The following is a 17,569-nucleotide window of genomic DNA, read 5'->3' on the forward strand; positions in this document are numbered from 1 at the left end:
AGAGCTCACAGTTCATATTGTGTTATCTTTGGGTAATTCTGTGACTTTAAATTTCAAGTGGGGAGTACTGGTTTCTACAACCTGTGCCAGAGAGTTATATAAATAGTATATATTACACTTTGCTATAGTTTTTATCCATTTCTTAAAATATAAAAATCATTTTATTACGATTTTGGGGATAATTTCGTAGTTGAGTTGTACAAAAATTATGTATGCTCGTTTCTCAAGCAAAATGTAACGTCGTCTTGTTACATATTTTCTTGTGACATTTTGACGATTTTACATTCCTCCGACTCAAAATCTCGATCAAATCAAGTCGACACACTGAGTCCACGACGCAGTAGACCTGACTTGCCAGTTTGCTTATTTCCAAGGAAATTCCTGGAACCTGCAAAACCCCACAACGTCGTATCGACTCGCACTCCCTCCCTCCCTCCCTCGCCTTCTTCCATCCCTCGCCTTCTTCCATCCCTCGCCTTCTTCCATCTTTGTCGACATAATAAAACAAAGAGGACAAACTGTCTATATGGTCTGATTGTGATAATATAGGGTGAATTGAAAACGAAATAAATATCTCTTTTTGATATGACTCTAGGGATCAAATCAAGTCGACACACTGAGTCCAGACGGTTTCATTCATCTAATTATGTATTTTTCATCTGGTTATCTTTCTAGAAAATATATATATTTCAGGTTGTAAATGCTTCGAATCTTCCAAGAAATATATACAGACAGAAATTTCTTCTGTCAAAAACAAATCCGGATGCACTGTATATCGCTAACCCAAACCACACAAAGAAAGGAAGAAAGAAAACGTGACACATATCATTTAAAGTTTTAATCTAACCAAATCTCACGATTTGATTTACAGAATTGTTTCCAAAGCGACTTGAAGAAGTCGTTCTTTATTGGTTTTTGGAGTTCTAAGATCGAATACTTCCGCAGGCCCATTCCCCTCTCTTAGTTTGGCAACAGTATTGATCTTGACTGCAATCACTGTGTAGACGACTTGGGCAATACAAAAACTCCGGGCATGGATAAGTGAAACAATATATTCGGTCAAACTCCAGCCTCGGATCTCTGCAGGGATCAACAGGCACTTCTGATGAAGAAGAGAGAATCAAGATGAGAAGGAAATCATTTTATCATTACAGAGGATATAATTTTGATTATTTCAAATTCATGCTATGTGCTTGTATCATGATTGTAGTAATGCACGTGCACATACACACATAAGCACACAATAGGTAAATAAGTGTCTTTGCGTATATGTTTGTGCGCGTAATAATAATGATAATGATTAATAATAATCATGATAATAATAATAATAATAATAATAATAAAAATAATAATAATAATGATAATAATAATCATACTACTACTATTACTACTACTACTACTATTATTATTACTACTACTACTACTACTACTACTACTACTACTACTACTACTACTACTACTAATAATAATGATAATAATAATAATAATAATAATAATAATAATAACAATAATAATAATGATAATAATAATCGTTTTTTTGGTTAATAGTTATACAGTAATACACTGACAATATATGATTATAACTAATTTTAGGACTAAATTAGATTGAATTAATGAAGAGCACTTTAGACAGAATGGCCATGTTCTTGTAGCTGTCAGTCCCCGGCGTTCTTGACAGGCACGAGCTTGTTGATGTACCTGGTACAGTGGAGTGGTACGGGGCGTTGAGTGGGACGAAATGTCTGTGACAAGTGTGTGTGTGTGTGTGTGTGTGTGTGTGTGTGTAAGTCCGTGTGCAAACATAATACACTTACGAGGCTCAGCATCACAACAATAGTAATATCCTCTGTCATGGTTTTTGCAGTAATACTTGCAACCACCTGGATACCGATCGACGCTGCTGGCGCCAGCGACGGAGAGAAAAAGAACTAGAAGCAGACCCCGAACCAGTGCCATCTTGTTCCTGAAATATAAAGAAATTAAAAGAAAGAATTTTTGAAAGACAATATCCATTTGGTTATTCGTTGTTCAAGAAAACGACCATGAGTGAATCTCTTACTTCGTGCAAATGTAGTTCCCCACGATGCTCTTTCTGACTTCTGGATTCTGGATTCTGGATTCCAAGGAAAGACCACCTCGCTTGCGCGGGATCGGGTTTTGTGGGAGGGGAAGAATGTCTGTAGGAAAATGAAAAGATAGTAGTGTATAAAAGAGGGCTATTGCCACCGGGCGAATTGCGAGCGATTTGGGGCTTATTTGTTGTCGTGGCTTAGGAGAACTGGGCTAGGAACTTGGACGGCGGCGCCAATGCCGGGAGGAAGAGCATATTATATCACCAACGAAAGTTTGGAAAATGGTAGGAGACGTAGTAGGAGAGAAAGGAGGAAAAACGGAAAAATCTTTAGTGGGAGGTAAACTGAAATGAGAAGATGTAGTATAAGAGAAAGTGAGAAAGGAAACGAATTTTAGTCGAAGAAAAAGGAAGTGTATATGTTTGTGCGTGGGATGCGGCTATGTTCGTGAGAGGTGTGTGTGTGTAATTTACGGTTAGTGAGTAGATTTCACTTCCCGCGTGTAGAGGGCGTTCCTGATTAGCCCCAGGTAAGGCATGAGAATTCCTGTTTTACCCCAGGTTGGGTTTGAGTAGCCTGTCAGTTAATGCGATATTATTATTATTATTATTATCATTATTACCATTACTATTATTATTATTACATTATTGCGGTTATCACCAGTCAAGCTGGTGAAGGGGTGTGTTACTTGTAGGTACGGTTATACACGTCTTATCGTGTACACCGCACGTGGGACGGGCGCAGCTGACAGATAGTCTGTACGGTGTGGTCTAGGTGTAATATGTTGTATCAGATGTTTGTGTTTGGCGTGCAGTTTTTCTATGTGCCTTGAGTGAAGTTTGTGTTTGTGTTGGTTGAGTGGACGGATGTTGGAAATTTGGTGTAGAGACTCAGTGGTTCTGAAGTCGCTCCATCGCGAGCCCGTGATGAACTGGACAGCGGCATTCTGAACCTTCTGATGCTCGTAGTTATTAGTGGCACATGTCAGCTGGCTTAGTCCCGGGGACTGGCACAGAATCGGTCTGACGAGGGCTAGGTACAATCGACGTTTGGTTCTCAGTGTTGCAGTTTTGAAGCGTCTGAGCTTACCCAGCACAGCCCTAGCCTTCGCTCCCTGCTTGCGGAAGTGTGGGGTCCAGGTAAGGCCATTATCAAGTGTGCTACCCAGCACACGGGTATGGTCTTTCGCTGGGATGTTTGTGTTGTTTATTTTAAGAGGAGTGTTTGTGATTGTTCTGTTGGTTCGTTTGCAGCAGAAGTATACAGCATTGCATTTCGACGCGTTGGTCTTAATGCGCCACTGTTGCTCCCACGCGTGTGCCCCGTCTAGGATGTTTTGCATTACGTGTAACGCTCCCTGCAGCGTTTTGTGTCTGCTTATGTGGTTAGTGTCGTCCGCATACGAAAGAGTTAGAGCCTGGTTGCGAGGATAAGCTGGCTCTGGCAGGTCATTCGTATATAGATTGTACAGAGTGGGGGCAAGGACTGACCCTTGCGGTACTCCAGCCTTCGGCACAAAAGGTTGGGACAGACAGCCCCGCCACTTTATTCGTATTGACCTGTCGTCCAGGTAGTTGCAGAGCAACCTTGTGAACGGCAGGGCAAAGTCGAAGTTATGGTACAATTTGTACTTAAGGCCTTCATGCCAGACAGTATCGAATGCCTTCTCCACATCCTTACAAACCAAAATGGCCTTACCAGGGCGACCGTCTGGCGGTCTTTGAACCCATTGAGTGATTATGGATATTACGTCTTCTGCACCGCGCCCCGGCCGAAAACCAAACTGGCAGTCCCTCAGCACATTCTCCGTCTCTAGGTACACGGTCAGGCGGCGGCATAAGACGTGCTCAAACACCTTTCCAAAGTACTCCAGAAGGGAGATGGGCCGATATGAAAGGGGGGCGGAGGCGGGTTTCTGGGGTTTAGGAATGAGGATGGTATGGGAGGCCTTGAATAGTTGTGGGAAGTACCCAGAGGCTAGTGAGCTATTATATAGTGTCGTCATGTGTGAGATTATGTTGTCTGGCATACGTTTGAGTATGTGTGCATCGATGCCTGAAGGGCCAGGGGATTTTAGTTTTAATGCCGAGATAACCCCCTTTACCTCCTCCAAAACGATGGGGCAGATAAGGGGATCATCTTCATCTAACTGAGAGAGATCAACAGTCTCGTCGGGAATGAGGTCACTACAGCTGTTCATGAAAGAGTTAACACTGTGCAAGGTGCTAAAGCAATGTGGTCCTTGCACAGGATGGGGTTTAAAGACCTCACTCCATGCTGACGCCAGAAGGTCAGCTTGGTGTTGGGGGGAGTGTGCAGAGTGGTTAAGATGGTTGATGACCTTGGGTGGAGGCACAGAGCACTCCTCCAGCTCACGTTTGAGGGTCCTCCAGAACTTAGAAAGATCCGTTGCACAGGCGCCGGAGAGCGAGGCCATCAGTTGCTCCTCCTCTCGATGTGAATCGATGTAGAGGGACTTCCTCAGGCTACTCTGTAGCCAGTGCATGTCTCTTAGGATGGCTACACGGGCCTCTAGGGGTGCTTGTAATAGATCTGTAGATCTGTTCTGTAGTGCAATGCGTAGTCTGTTAGTGCGCATAGAAGCGGTGAACGTGGCAATCTTTCGGTGCTTTGTTCTAGGAATGTGCTTTTTTACAGCGTTTTTGACAAACTTTGTAAGTGAGCGCCATTCCTGCTCTATCGCCGCTTGTGGAGTGTTGTCCATGTTTGTGTTGGTGTATGTCGTGAGAGTGTTTTTGAAGCCTTCCCAGTCGGCCTGACTGTAACGTAACCGAGGCTCACTGGGGATAAGGATGGGTGAGGTGGAGATGCGAAGGATTAAGGGTATGTGGTCTGAGAGGGTGGGGGCACCGGGTGAGATAGTGGAGTTGAGGAAGAAAGCTCGGCTGTTGGAGAACACCAGGTCGGGCTTACCCTGCAATCCATGACCTATGAATGTGGGAATGTCCGGACCTAGGAACTTCAGCCGGTGAAGTATAGTAAGAGAGTGTAGTTGCCGACTCACTGAGCTGCTGTTGTGCGTTCCAGGGCTCCAAGCAGCATGACTGCAGTTGAAATCGCCAATGAAGAAGGTTGGGATTTTGTATGACATCACCTTGGCAATGTCAACAAAGGGGAGGAAGGGGATACGGGGAGGGCGGTAGAGGGTACAGAGGAGGATGGGACCGCGAGTGGTGCTTAACTTGATCGCGAGCATCTGCTCATAATGAAATTGATCAAGTATAGTTTCCTAGAGGGACATCCTGGCCAAAATACAGACGCACGAGTGCAAAGCAAGACCCCGACTCCAAGTGGTGAAGCCTTGAATCTTGAGAAGAGAGTCGGGAGCTGGATTACCCATCAAAGTCAAACAAATGACATCAGAAACGTGTCTGGCAATCTCTAACAAGGTGCTGGTCCTTTGTGGGGCCCAGTGACGGACGTTCTGGTAGAACACACGTAAATCCAATCTATCCATAGGAATAGTTGTCTTTAGTGAGTCCTACTAGCTGGAGGGAGTTTTAAGAGGAAGCTTAGTTAGCCTTAGGGGCTTGGAGGGTAAGCACTTCGCTGTCGGAGGAGGAGGAGGAGGAGGATGCACTATCGCTAGACTGGACAGTGTCTGGAATAGTGCTGGTGAAGGGGATTATGTCCCGCAGCGTCTCCTTTGTGAGTTTCGTCAGGTTCAACTTAGGCCTCCCAGTCGAGCTGGCTCGTGGTATGGCCACGCGGCGCGGGAGCCCGGAGGAGGATTTGTTTGCCCCTGACGAGGAGGAGCGGGGGCTTAGGATTGGGGAGCGTGAGCGGTTGCTACGTTGGTAGGATTCATGTCTGGATGCCCTGGACTTGGGGCGTGATTGCCTGGGGTTAGGTTCTTGCGCAGCCTTCTTGGGGCAGGTGGAGGAGGAGGAGGAGGAGGAGGAGGAGGAGGAGGTGGAGGTGGAGGTGGAGGGTGTGGAAACAGAGGGAGCGGTGGTGGGAGGGATAGGGGCTGGGTGAGGATAGGATGGGTTGTTGGGACCAAAGGGAATAGCCTCTAGGACGTGAGGTGGAATGGGGAAGGCAGGTAAACCCAGGTGGGTGAGTGCTGTGGACAGCACTTCCTGCACCTGCTCCTTGCTCTTGGACATGAGCATTGCCGAATAGACAATACTCAGAGCAAGTACTTGAGCATCCCTCGCCTGGTTGCACCTTTCGTCTCCAGACGGACACTGGAGATTACCAGCTGCCTCCCTTTCCAGGGTGCTGCCGATAATTGATGCAACCATGTTAGGGACTTCGGTACAGGTGGAGGGCCTGCTCGCATCCTGGCGAGAACGCTTGGACTTCGTCCTCTGCGTCCGCTGCTCCTTGGGGGCGCAAGAAGGCTCCTGGTCAGGGGCGGCAGCAGGGGAGCTAGCCCTCCTCTTTACACCTGGGTGGGTTCGGGTTTTGGGGGGGGGGGGTTGAGGGATTTTGCCTTGGGATGGGGAGGAGGGGGAGGGGGTGGAGGAGGAGGGGGAGGAGGAGGAGGAGGAGGTGGGGTGGAGGAGGAGGAGGAGGAGGAGGAGGAGGTGGAGGAGGAGGGGGTTTTGGTTTTAGGACGAGGATTAGGATTAGAGGGTTGCGCAGGTTGTGGGCGGGTGTTGGGAGCTGACCTAGCCACCGGTTGAGCAGGCTGCGCTGTGTCAGCCGCCTTTCTCCTTTCCGGGCAGGAATTGGAGATGCCGCTGTGGGTTCCCCACATAGGAGACACCTGAGTCTCGCTGCCTCGCATTCTCTATACCGATGTCCGTCGGTAGCACACTTGGAGCACCTAGTCAGATTGGGTTGAGGACAGGATCGGGATTCATGTTTCAGGGAGTAACATATCAGGCATTGCCTGACTTGGAGGTTCTTAACCTCTCTAATAGACGATGGGGGCAGATATAAGAAACTAATCTTGAGCCCTACCCTGAGAATCTTCTCAAGGTCGGACCTAGATTTTAGAGAAATTCTGAGGAAATCAGTGCCCGGAGGCCGGAAGACATCGACAAAGTCAACATCCGAGTTCCTCTCCCTTAGGTCACTCAGAATGGCTTCCTTATCCCCGAGCTTGTCAAGGACCATCCTACCCACGTACATGGACGCTCTGACATGAGCGTAGGTGGGTGTGACCCTACGGGGAGAGAAACCCAGCTTCTCCAGCCTGATCACAGTCCTCTTCTCGAAGCAGGCATCGAGACTATCCTGATCCATCAAGTGAAACAGGACATTTGCCCCTTCCGTCTGGGCAAAGCGCACAGGAGCACTGCCTATCACACCGCTCAGTTGGTTGGCATCGTCCACAAGCGAGATGCCATCCGGGCGTGAGTTGCCTCTCACAAAAACCACTTGAAAGTTGGTTTTCATGATGAGGGCGCTTGACGGTAAGTTATACGAGAATCAGACACGTCAGGGAAGGAGAGAAAGAGGAAGAGCAGAAGCACCTACGAAGAAGACGGTCAAGACACGAATTTTCTTAAGGCGCTAAAAGAGGATACAGAAGGCGGGCAGTGTTGATGTGTACTGGTTATAACCAAGTCGAAGACTTGATACGAGTGTCTTTTGTGTTAACTGTGATCTAGATGCAGGCACAGCTAAATGTGTAGTGTTATTTCTCTTTTCTACGAAGGCAAGACTCTGAAAACAGAGAGCGATTACGTGACTTCGGAAGTGTTGTGTAGGTAAAGTACACCACTGAGTATCAATGGATATTAAGCACTTGTGTTAACTGTGATCTAGATGCAGGCACAGCTAAATGTGTAGTGTTCTTTCTCTTTTCTACGAAGGCAAGACTCTGAAAACAGAGAACGATTACGTGACTTCGGAAGTGCTGTGTAGGTAAAGTACACCACTGAGTATCAATGGATATTAAGCACTTTTGTGTCTGTGTTTACCCTGAGATTTCTTTACTTACGGAGAGTAGGCGTTGCTGTTGAGTCAGTTGGTCGGTTAGACGCGGTTACACTCAGAGTGTGCTGGTACAAAGGGGCGATGCTAGGGGCGATGCTAGGGGCAATTAGCGATGAGCTGGAGCTGGAGCGGAGACGTCCGAGTTCTGCGAGCGCTGAGTTGATTCTGACTTCTAACGGTTTCTACTTTATGAACACTTTATATACACCCGCGACGCAGTAGACCTGAGTTGCCAGTTTGCTCATTTCCAAGGAAATTCCTCCAACCTGCAAAACCCCACAACGTCGTCTCGATTCGCACTCCCTCCCTCGCCTTCTTCCATCCCTCGCCTTCTTCCATCTTTGTCGACATAATAAAACAAAGAGGACAAACTGTCTACATGGTCTGATTGTGATAATATAGGGTGAATTGAAAACGAAATAAAGGAATATCTCTTTTTAATATAACTGTAGGGGTCAAGCGAGAATTATATCATTCTTGTCCAAACACGATATGTAGTTCATTTGAGTATTCATTTGTGTCAATAGTTCTATCAAATATTTCTCCCCTGACATCGTAATGGCCATTATATATATATATATATATATATATATATATATATATATATATATATATATATATATATATATATATATATACATATATATTATTTTCAGACCAGAAACCATGTTTGATTGAATTTCTTTGTGCTTATACATACACAAAGTTACCATATATATTTAGAAACTAGAAAGTAAAGGGGTTAAGTATTATGAGAATTTCGGTAGGACTAAGGAACATTTGCTCTCTCGCCCCACCCCAGTACTAGCCAGCTTTCTTCTCAATTCTTTCATTCGAACAAGACAGTTAAGAAACGGCGTGTACGTTCAAATTCAATATCAACCTTGATTGTAGCCAAAGTCAGTCTTAACCTACGATTTTTTTTTCCTGCGCGTCCAACGAGGCAGAAGACACGGACCAGTTATCCAGGAAAACCCCAGATGTCGTGCTCGCAATTGGTTACCGCCCTTGTATACCTGACGCTAGTGTGCTTGTAGATTTTCCTCCCATTTTCATGATCATCAAGCTTTCAATACCTTCTTGCTGTCTAATCACTTTCCCACCTCGCCTCTTCAGAAAACACATAATTCATAAAGACAGGAACAGGTGCACTTGCACGCTCGTGTGTGTGTGTGTGTGTTTGTGTGTGTGTGTGTGTGTGTGTGTGTGTGTGTGTGTGTGTGTGTGTGTGTGTGTGTGTGTGTGTGTGTGTGTGTGTGTGTGTGCGCGCGCGCAAATTGTCGATTGGAAACTACGTACAGGACCCATTTACAGGAGACCCAAAAGACAAACACACACAGACACGCACACACACACACACACACACACACACACACACACAGACACACACACACACACACACACAAACACACACACACAAGCACACACACATACACACACAACTAAGCCAAATTAACATGAACACATAGAAATTATTCATAAATTTTCAGTTTTAGAAACAGTCATAAGCTCTCTGAATGCTAAGTAAACTAAGACAGATTTAATAAACTCCACAAATAGAAACTATATGGACATCAAACAGGACAAATAATATAAAGGGTCCATTACATGAGGTCACCGTAAAAAAAAAAAGTAAACTTTCAATAAACGTACTCACGTTGATATGACTAGGTCTTTTTCTGTTATTCATGTTTAAAATGTATCATGAGGGAAGTGAGTTGTTGTGAAGAGGGAGGGAGGGAGAGAGGGAGTGAACACGCCTACAACCCCCCCCGCCACAACCACACTCCTCCACCCTCAAGGCAAAAACATGCAACCTGTGTGACCGAAGCCGGCATTAGAGAGCGCGGAGAAGTGTTGACTGTGTGGCCGACGCAAGGTCAAAAGAGAGTACAGGACATCGTCCCCGAGAACCGGCGCTTCTGTCCTTGGGGTCGACATCACGTCGAAGAGACGTCGAGCGGCGGATTTGAGGAGGGTCACGGCCAGGAAGGGGTGGGGGGCTGTACGAGACAAACAGTGGTTGATCACTATCTCTATCTGAAGGAAAGTCAGAATGGGGGAAGGTAGGAAGAAGGGGATGAAATGAGGGAGAAGGAGACATGGTGTCAAGTCGAAAAAGAGTGGGAAAAGAAAGAAAAAACTCGTTCTCGCTGCCTGAGCACAACATTGGTGCTTTAATTCTTCCTCCTACAAAGGATTACAAGGGCGGAGCATGCCGACAGGAGACCTTTTGGTCCATATCTAGGTTGGATGCGAAAAAAATCATAATAATAATGAAATAACAAATAAAAACTATAATAATGTAAATAACAAATAAAAGACATAAATAAATGCTTAGGTATAGTTAAATGATAAACAAACAGGTATATAGTAAATAATAATAAATTGACATATAACTAATAATACATGAGAATCAAACAGACAAATGATAACAAAACAAAAACAAATAATATAAAATAAATTATAATCATTACAGCATCTTGCTTAGGTGTTTATCTAAATGATTCTTAAAGCTTTGAACTAAACTACATAGCACTACCTGTGCAGGAAGTTTATTCCATTCATTAACTACACGGTTGGCGAAGTTGTTTCTACCTACTTCCAAATTGAATCTATTTCCGGACAGTTTGAGACCATTGTTTCTTGTCTGATTCTCATTCAATGTGAAAATTTTGTCACTTTTGATGTTGTCAATTCCCTTTCAAATTCTAAAGACCTGTATCAAGTCACCTCTGAGTCTACGCTTTTTTAGGGAAAACAGATTCATATGTTTTAGTCGATTTTCGTATGATTTATTTTTGATATTTGGAATCAGTTCTGTGGCTCGCCGTTGTACTTTTTCCAATCTGTCAATGTCTTTAATGAGATTCGGTGACCATACGGAAACAGCATATTCCAAATGTGGACGAACTAACCATTTATATAGCTTGTTAATGAGTGATGGACTTTTGAAATCAAAAGATCGCGCAATCAGTCCCAGAATCTTATTTGTTTTCTCAGAGGCTGAAATACACTGCTTGGATGATTTGAAGTCGTTACTGATAATTACGCCGTGATCTTTTTCACTATCTACTTTTGTTAACGAATTTCCAAATAACTTGTAATCGTACTTACTGTTATTTTTACCATTGTGTATTACCTTGCATTTACTTGTGTTAAATTTCATTAGCCACTTTTCAGACCATTGCTGTAATTGATCTAAATCTTCTTGAATATCTAATTGGTTTAAGTGATCATTTGCCATTGCGCAGTTTTGTATCATCAGCAAATTTGGAAACAGTAGATTTTAGTCCATGGTCCATCATTTATGTATATTATGAATAGAAGTGCCCCAAGAACGGAACCCTGAGGAACTCCACTTGTAACATTTTTCCATCTAGAAGTTTTTCCATTTAAAACAATTCTCTGTTTTCGACCATTCAACCAATTACTAGTCCAACCTAATAGGCTACCACTTATTCCGTGTAAAGCTAATTTAGTAAGTAGTTTTTCGTGTGGGACGGTATAAAAGGTTTTGAAAAGTCTAGATATATTAAATCTATATTGCTTCTTTTGTCATAATTCGAGATAACTGCCTCCTCCACTTCCTTACTCCATCTGAAACCTCCTCACGACTGGGTAGAATATTGACCTCTTCCTCCTCCTCCTCCTCCTCCTCCTCCTCCTCCTCCTCCTCCTCCTCCTCCTCTTCCTCCTACTGCTTCTCCTCTTTCTCTTTCTCCTCGACCTCCTCCCACTCTTTCTCTTCCTATTCTGACCTAGATATCTAAACCAGTACAAGAAACTGTTGGACAAAGTTGGATAGAGCCCAGGTCTTTGTACCAAATGGAAGAAAAATGACATACTTTCTCTTCGTTTTTTCCTCTTCCTGTTTCTCCTCTTCAGAGCACAAAAAAATAGGCATTTCAAACATTACCTGAAATTGACTGAAGATTCGGACGTAAAGAAAATCCGTTACGCCGAAAACACTGTCGCATGACGTCAGCGGATTACAAATATGTTTTCTTCTTGGAACGCCGAGAGCCCGTTTTCCTCTTGTCGTCGTCGTCGTATAGGACGCCCGTTCAATTTCTCCGGCGGATCGCGATCCACAAATCTCTCTCCAGTTGTCTGTCCGTATATATATCTTCGTTTTCTACTTGTTCTTCGTTTTCTCCTCTTTTCTCCAAGACCCGATGAACTTCTTCTAGGTCTTCTTATTAGCCTTTCCATTTGTCTTCATCTCAGTTCTGTCTTGAGCAGCCTCCTTTCGTTCATTCTCTGCACGTGACCGCACAATTTCAGCTTATTTCACTCCATCAATTATATTCTCAGTTCCTAGTCTAATGTCAACGTTTCTTAATCTCTCCCCTGTCTCTCTTGTCGTCATTTCCTTTATTTTTCTTAATTCTTTAATCTACTGCTTGTAGTCTCGACTCCATTTTGATTGTCCGTATTTGTTTCGAGAATAGTTGTATATATCAAAATTGATACATTATTCTACTTTCTTAAAATGATGTCATCTAAAGTTAAACTTTGATATTCTGTCAAGTTTCTTGGGTATCGTCTCTCAGCGATTTATGCTCAGGTATTCAGAACTTTACTAATGTGGAATCCATTCTATTTTAGTTGATATGCTCGGGTTGTATTCACATTTATGTCTTCATCAAATGGAAACTGTCCGAAATAGCTCAGCAGTGCGCTGACGCCCTTGAAAACCTCGATTTCCAACAGCGCCACTATCACCGCCATGGTCATGAGGCGCATTGTGGACAGGGCCTTAGGGATACACACACACACACACACACACACACACACACATACACACACACACAAAAAAAAAACGTTAAATCAAGTACAAACAACTTTATTTTTCATAATTACAAAACAGAGCAACACGGATGATGAGAGTCACACAATTAAAGACTTGAAGAGTGTAGGACTCAGTTAATGTCGAAGAAAGGCACAAACGAATTTAATTTCTCCCGTGAACAAGCGCATGGGGCAGCAAAATTCCTTGCCACTACATCTCTCATCGACCGTTCCGCAGTTCTTATGATCAAAGATGGCGGGACAATTCTTTCGAGGAGGACATTGGTACCTGTTCACGTAGGTCTTGTCAGGGTGCTCGCATCGTCTATCAACTGTAGAACACAAGAACATAAGAATAAAGGAGACTGCAAGAGACCATAAGTCCTACTCTAGCCAGTTCAGGTCCCTTACCACCTATCATCCCCATCCATAAAGTCTCGTATTCTTAGATCATAGTTGGCATTACTCAGTGTTTGTAAACTTAGTAATTGAGTTAAGGAGTGAATGTGCTGAATTTACCATGATCTAACTAACTAAAGCTATTATCACACTGGGCTTCCACGGGCTTCACCAGCGTTGACCGTTGAAATTTTGTTTAAGTGAAAAAGAACTTTGGTTACAAAATAAAAATAATTCAAATGTCAAAATATCTTTCCGTCATACATAGCAAAGCTGAAAGATGAACTAAGAGATTAAAAACCTATACCAATGTTAGAGGTACTGTTGGAATGTTCTTAGATTGGTCAAGATTTCTGTAAAAGAAGTCAATTTGTAGTTATTGAAATGGAGGTTGGAATGGGAGGAGGATGTGGGAGGAAAAAGAGACCAGTGTGATAATCCCTCAAATGAGGTTCAGTTTTCATGACCTGTAGATTACATCATGCGACCTAACTAATGACACTGTTTTGTAGACACGGGTTAGAATCCCGCACTCCTCTCCGATTGGCAATAGCGATCTTGACGGGCCCCAAGAGTCCCTAAAGTACACAGGGCAAGGGGGACTGCTTCGGTCACAGGTACTCAGCGCCTCCTGACGACCGTGTTAGATATATATTTTGACCATCGATCGTAGAGAATTGAACTTAAGATTTGGGTCAAAGTTATGGTTTACTGTTAATGGTGTTAAAAATGTGAAGCGTTAGATGTTTAGATAACTGGTTTATGTATTTTGTGTAAACTAGTGAATGGTTTTTAGATGCATGCCCCCCCAACCCCCAGAGTGGGGGCACACGCCCCCCCCCAAAAAAAAAAAAACTTGGAGTGGGGAGCATATGCCCCCTCCCTTTTCTTATACCAGTGATAAGATAGTAATGATCATGATGATAATGACAATAACTCACATCGACATCCATTATCACAGCATTCATATGTTCCTCCAACGTTGCAGTAGAATTCACAGTCAGACTCTGAGTCGGCGTGACTGACCACAGTCGCCAATACGACGCCGACCGCACACAACATCAGCTTCATACAGGATGCCATCTTAGTCACTGAAATTTAGTCATTTAGATTTTTTGTAGGTCTAAGTACAATGTGTAACCATGATTTCAAGGATGGTATTCATCCAGACAAATAACCTTCAGTGTTTGTTTTCTTGTTTCTATGGCCATGATTGATGTAGTAATGATTAACTTGTTTTTAAGAAGGAGAGTGGATTGGCTAAAAAAAAAAAATTATTGTATTCGTTTAACCAACTTTTGGTTATTTTATACAGTTAGGTAGCGTCCCACATAAACGATGGAGAAGTGACAACTTACCTTTGCAGCAGTGTGAATTGTAGTGTCCAGGTCGACGACCATGATGATTGATGGCAGTTAGGTAGCGTGCCACATAAACAATAGAGAAGTGACAACTTAGCTTTGGAGCAGTGTGAATTATAGTGTTGAGGTCCACGATGATGATGATTTATGGCAGTTAGGTAGCGTCCCACATAAACAATAGATAAGTGACAAGTTACCTTTGCAGTAGTGCGATTTGTAGTGCTGAGGTCGACAACTTACCTTTGCAGCAGTGCTAATTGTAGTGTTGAGGTCGACGATGAAGATGATTGATGGCAGTTAGGTAGCGTCCCACATAAACAATAGAGAAGTGACAACTTAGCTTTGCAGCAGTGCGAATTGTAGTGTTGAGGTCAACGGTAATTTGGGGGTAAGGAAGGAGGGGTGCCCGATGGGCGGAGGGGGGGAGGAGGGGAAGGAGAAAGTTAGAAGTAAGGAAGGAAGTGAGAGGTTAAAAGAGTGTTGGGATACCAACTTACAGTGGTATTCAGTAGTGTTTCTGTGCATTGTGATTTACACCGTGTAGGAGGAGTTGAATGCTCTTCTAATAACCGGACTTTTGGAGTCACACCCGTCATGAAGGGCAGGCGTATATATGGAGGTAGGTACCTCCATATATACTCCTATCCATCACGCTAAGTGATTTGATGGAATTACAATGTGGTTATATTGTGAATTGTGAAGTGTGATCTTCTAATGTTTTTTCATAACTGAGAGGCCAGTTTCTATGTTGTTTCGTGTGTTCTGGTAGTGACGTGAGTTCTTGTAAGAGTGGTGTGTCGAGAGTGAATAATCTTTCCCATGTTTTCGTTGCTTGTGTGTGTAGTTGCGTGTTTATTGCTGGAGTGTCCGTTTCTGTGTGTAGTTCTTCAGCTGTTTTTCTGTCTGTGCATTTTGTGTTTGTTATGAATTTTAGTGCTCTGTTTTGTACACTCTGTAATTTCTGTAGGGGTGACTTTCTAAGTGTGTGGAGTGGAATGTCTGGGTATGTTAAAACACTCCTCACATAGGCAAAGTAGAGGGTCCGTTTTTGTTTCATTGGCAGCTCTCTGAAGCGTTGAAGCCTGTGAAGGCTCCGTTTAGCTATGGCTGCTGCCCTCTCGACATGGGCTGCTCCTCCATAGGAGGAGAAGTTCCAGCCGAGTACTTTGCCATGTGTTGAGTATTTGTGTTGGATGCCATCTGTCGTGACAGGTGACTTCCCTTGTCCTTGTATATGTATCAGTGTGAATTTTTGTGTGTTCGTGCGAATCTTCCAGCAGCGCTCGTAAGCATTAATGCTTTTGATCTCGCGCTCTGTCTTTTTCGCAAGCATGCGTGTTGATTTTCCTGGTTGTGTGATGATTTGTGTGATGTCATCCGCGTATATGATGTGTTGACATCCCGGCTGTGGTTCCGGTATATCATGTATGTAAATGTTGTATAATGTAGGACTAATGGAGCTTCCTTGCGGGACTCCACAGGTGATGGAGAATTCTTGTCCTATGTGGTGATGTATGCGTATGCATGCTTTCCTGTCTGTTATGAAATTACAGAGTATACGTGTGAGGTATGGGTGGAGGTGTAGTTGAATTATTTTGTATTTTAGCCCTGACCACCATACCTTATCAAAGGCTTTGCTCACATCCCTGAGCACCAGGTTGACCTGCTGCTTCTGGGCTTTAGCTACTGCTATTGATTGGTATAGTGTGGCCAGAGCTGTGTGTGTGCCGAATCCTGGTCTGAAGCCGTGCTGTGATGGTTTTAATGTGTTTTGTTGATGGAGGTGTGTGTAAAGTCTGTGATTTAGTATTTTTTCGAAAAGTTTTCCGTGTGTTTCTAAGAGTGATATGGGTCTGTTATTGTTTACGTGTCTTAAGTTAGTGCCTGTTTTGGGGATAAAGATTATTACTGCTGTTTTTAAAGTGCGTGGAAAGTAGCCCATTTCTAGTGCTGCGTTGAAGATGTTTGTGAGGTTTTGTATTATTTTGGGATGTGCGTGTGTGAGCATTTGTTTTGTTATTCCCGATCTGCCTGGCGCCCTATTTTTCATAGAGCTTAGGGCTTCACGTACTGTATGTGTTTGTATAGGTTTGGCTAATCCCTCCTTAGGGAGAGCGGAGGGGTAGGAGTGTGTGGCGGGGGTTATGAGAGATGAGTATTCTTGCATACAAGTTTCAATGTATTCTTCAAAGTCCTTGTCAAAGTCTTGGTTTTCTGTTGGTGTGATGGTGAAGGTTTTTTCCCAGTGTGTGCGTAGTGCTGTTTCTTTTTCTTGTGGTGTGTAGTGTTTTTTGCCTTGTTCGTCTGTTATGTAATGATTATGTGTTATTTTAGTGTTTCCCATCATCCTGTTTACCGATTTCCAGAATGTTTTTGTGTCTTTGGTAGATGCAAGTTTGGAGATCATTTCCTGCCATTTTTCCTGGTGTTGTGCTTTGTAGTGTTCGTTGAGTATCTGTCTGATTTTGTTAAGTCTTTTAATGTGATGTGGTCCTTGTGGATGTGTTGTGATGTATTCGTGTATGTGTCTTGCTTGTATTAGAAGTCGTTTTATGTTTTCTGTAATGGGTGCGTGTGGTAGTATTCTGTGAGCTATTTTTGGAATTGTGCGTGTAGCTGCGTGTTGTATGATTGTTTCTGTTGCTTGTAGTGCTCGGTCTATCTCTTCCTTATTCGCACCCTCCAAGTTAACCTCATCGCATTCCTCCGTGAGCGACTTGAAGCGTTTCCAGTTCGCTCTCTTTGGCGCGAATCGGCATCTTATCGGGATTTGAATGGGGGACGCAGACACTGTCATAATGACTGGGATGTGGTCGCTTGATGTAAGTGGCCCTGGTGTTATGTGGTAGTTGTGTGTGGCATGTCTGTTTTGTAGGACTATGTCTGGAGTGGTGGATGTTTGATGATTAATGTATGTGGGAAATTCGGGTCCTATGTGTGTCATACCGTAATTATGTATGAGATGAGTGACTCCTTTGCCAGGGGGGTTTGAATCCCTGTGTCCCAGTGCTTGGGACCTGGCATTTAAGT

General features: G+C 43.7%; 2 protein-coding genes across 3 annotated transcripts; both read right to left on the reverse strand.

Annotated features, from left to right (window-relative positions):
- Positions 1–823: 823 nt before the first annotated feature.
- Positions 824–8,175, reverse strand: LOC143028576 (uncharacterized). 2 transcript variants are annotated; one of them, XM_076190897.1, is made up of 4 exons: positions 7,990–8,175; positions 2,060–2,177; positions 1,815–1,963; positions 824–1,102 (listed from the first exon to the last, which is right to left on the reverse strand). In XM_076190897.1, the coding sequence occupies exons 3-4, from the start codon at positions 1,954–1,956 to the stop codon at positions 924–926; spliced, it is 321 nt and encodes a 106-aa protein (XP_076047012.1). In that variant the 5' UTR covers positions 1,957–1,963; positions 2,060–2,177; positions 7,990–8,175; the 3' UTR covers positions 824–923. The 2 variants fall into 2 exon arrangements, with proteins under 2 accessions (XP_076047012.1, XP_076047011.1); XM_076190896.1 differs by lacking the exon at positions 2,060–2,177 and having other exon boundaries at positions 7,990–8,174.
- Positions 8,176–12,901: 4,726 nt separating this feature from the next.
- On the reverse strand, positions 12,902–14,897 carry LOC143027952 (uncharacterized). Its single transcript, XM_076189596.1, has 3 exons — positions 14,780–14,897; positions 14,120–14,269; positions 12,902–13,111 (listed from the first exon to the last, which is right to left on the reverse strand). Exons 2-3 carry the CDS (start codon positions 14,259–14,261, stop codon positions 12,915–12,917), a joined length of 339 nt encoding a protein of 112 aa, XP_076045711.1. The 5' UTR covers positions 14,262–14,269; positions 14,780–14,897; the 3' UTR covers positions 12,902–12,914.
- Positions 14,898–17,569: the final 2,672 nt, after the last annotated feature.

Source organism: Oratosquilla oratoria, chromosome 9 (genome assembly GCF_046742065.1).
Source record: "Oratosquilla oratoria isolate Oo_2021 chromosome 9, ASM4674206v1, whole genome shotgun sequence".
In the NCBI taxonomy this organism is placed as follows: Eukaryota; Metazoa; Arthropoda; class Malacostraca; order Stomatopoda; family Squillidae; genus Oratosquilla; species Oratosquilla oratoria.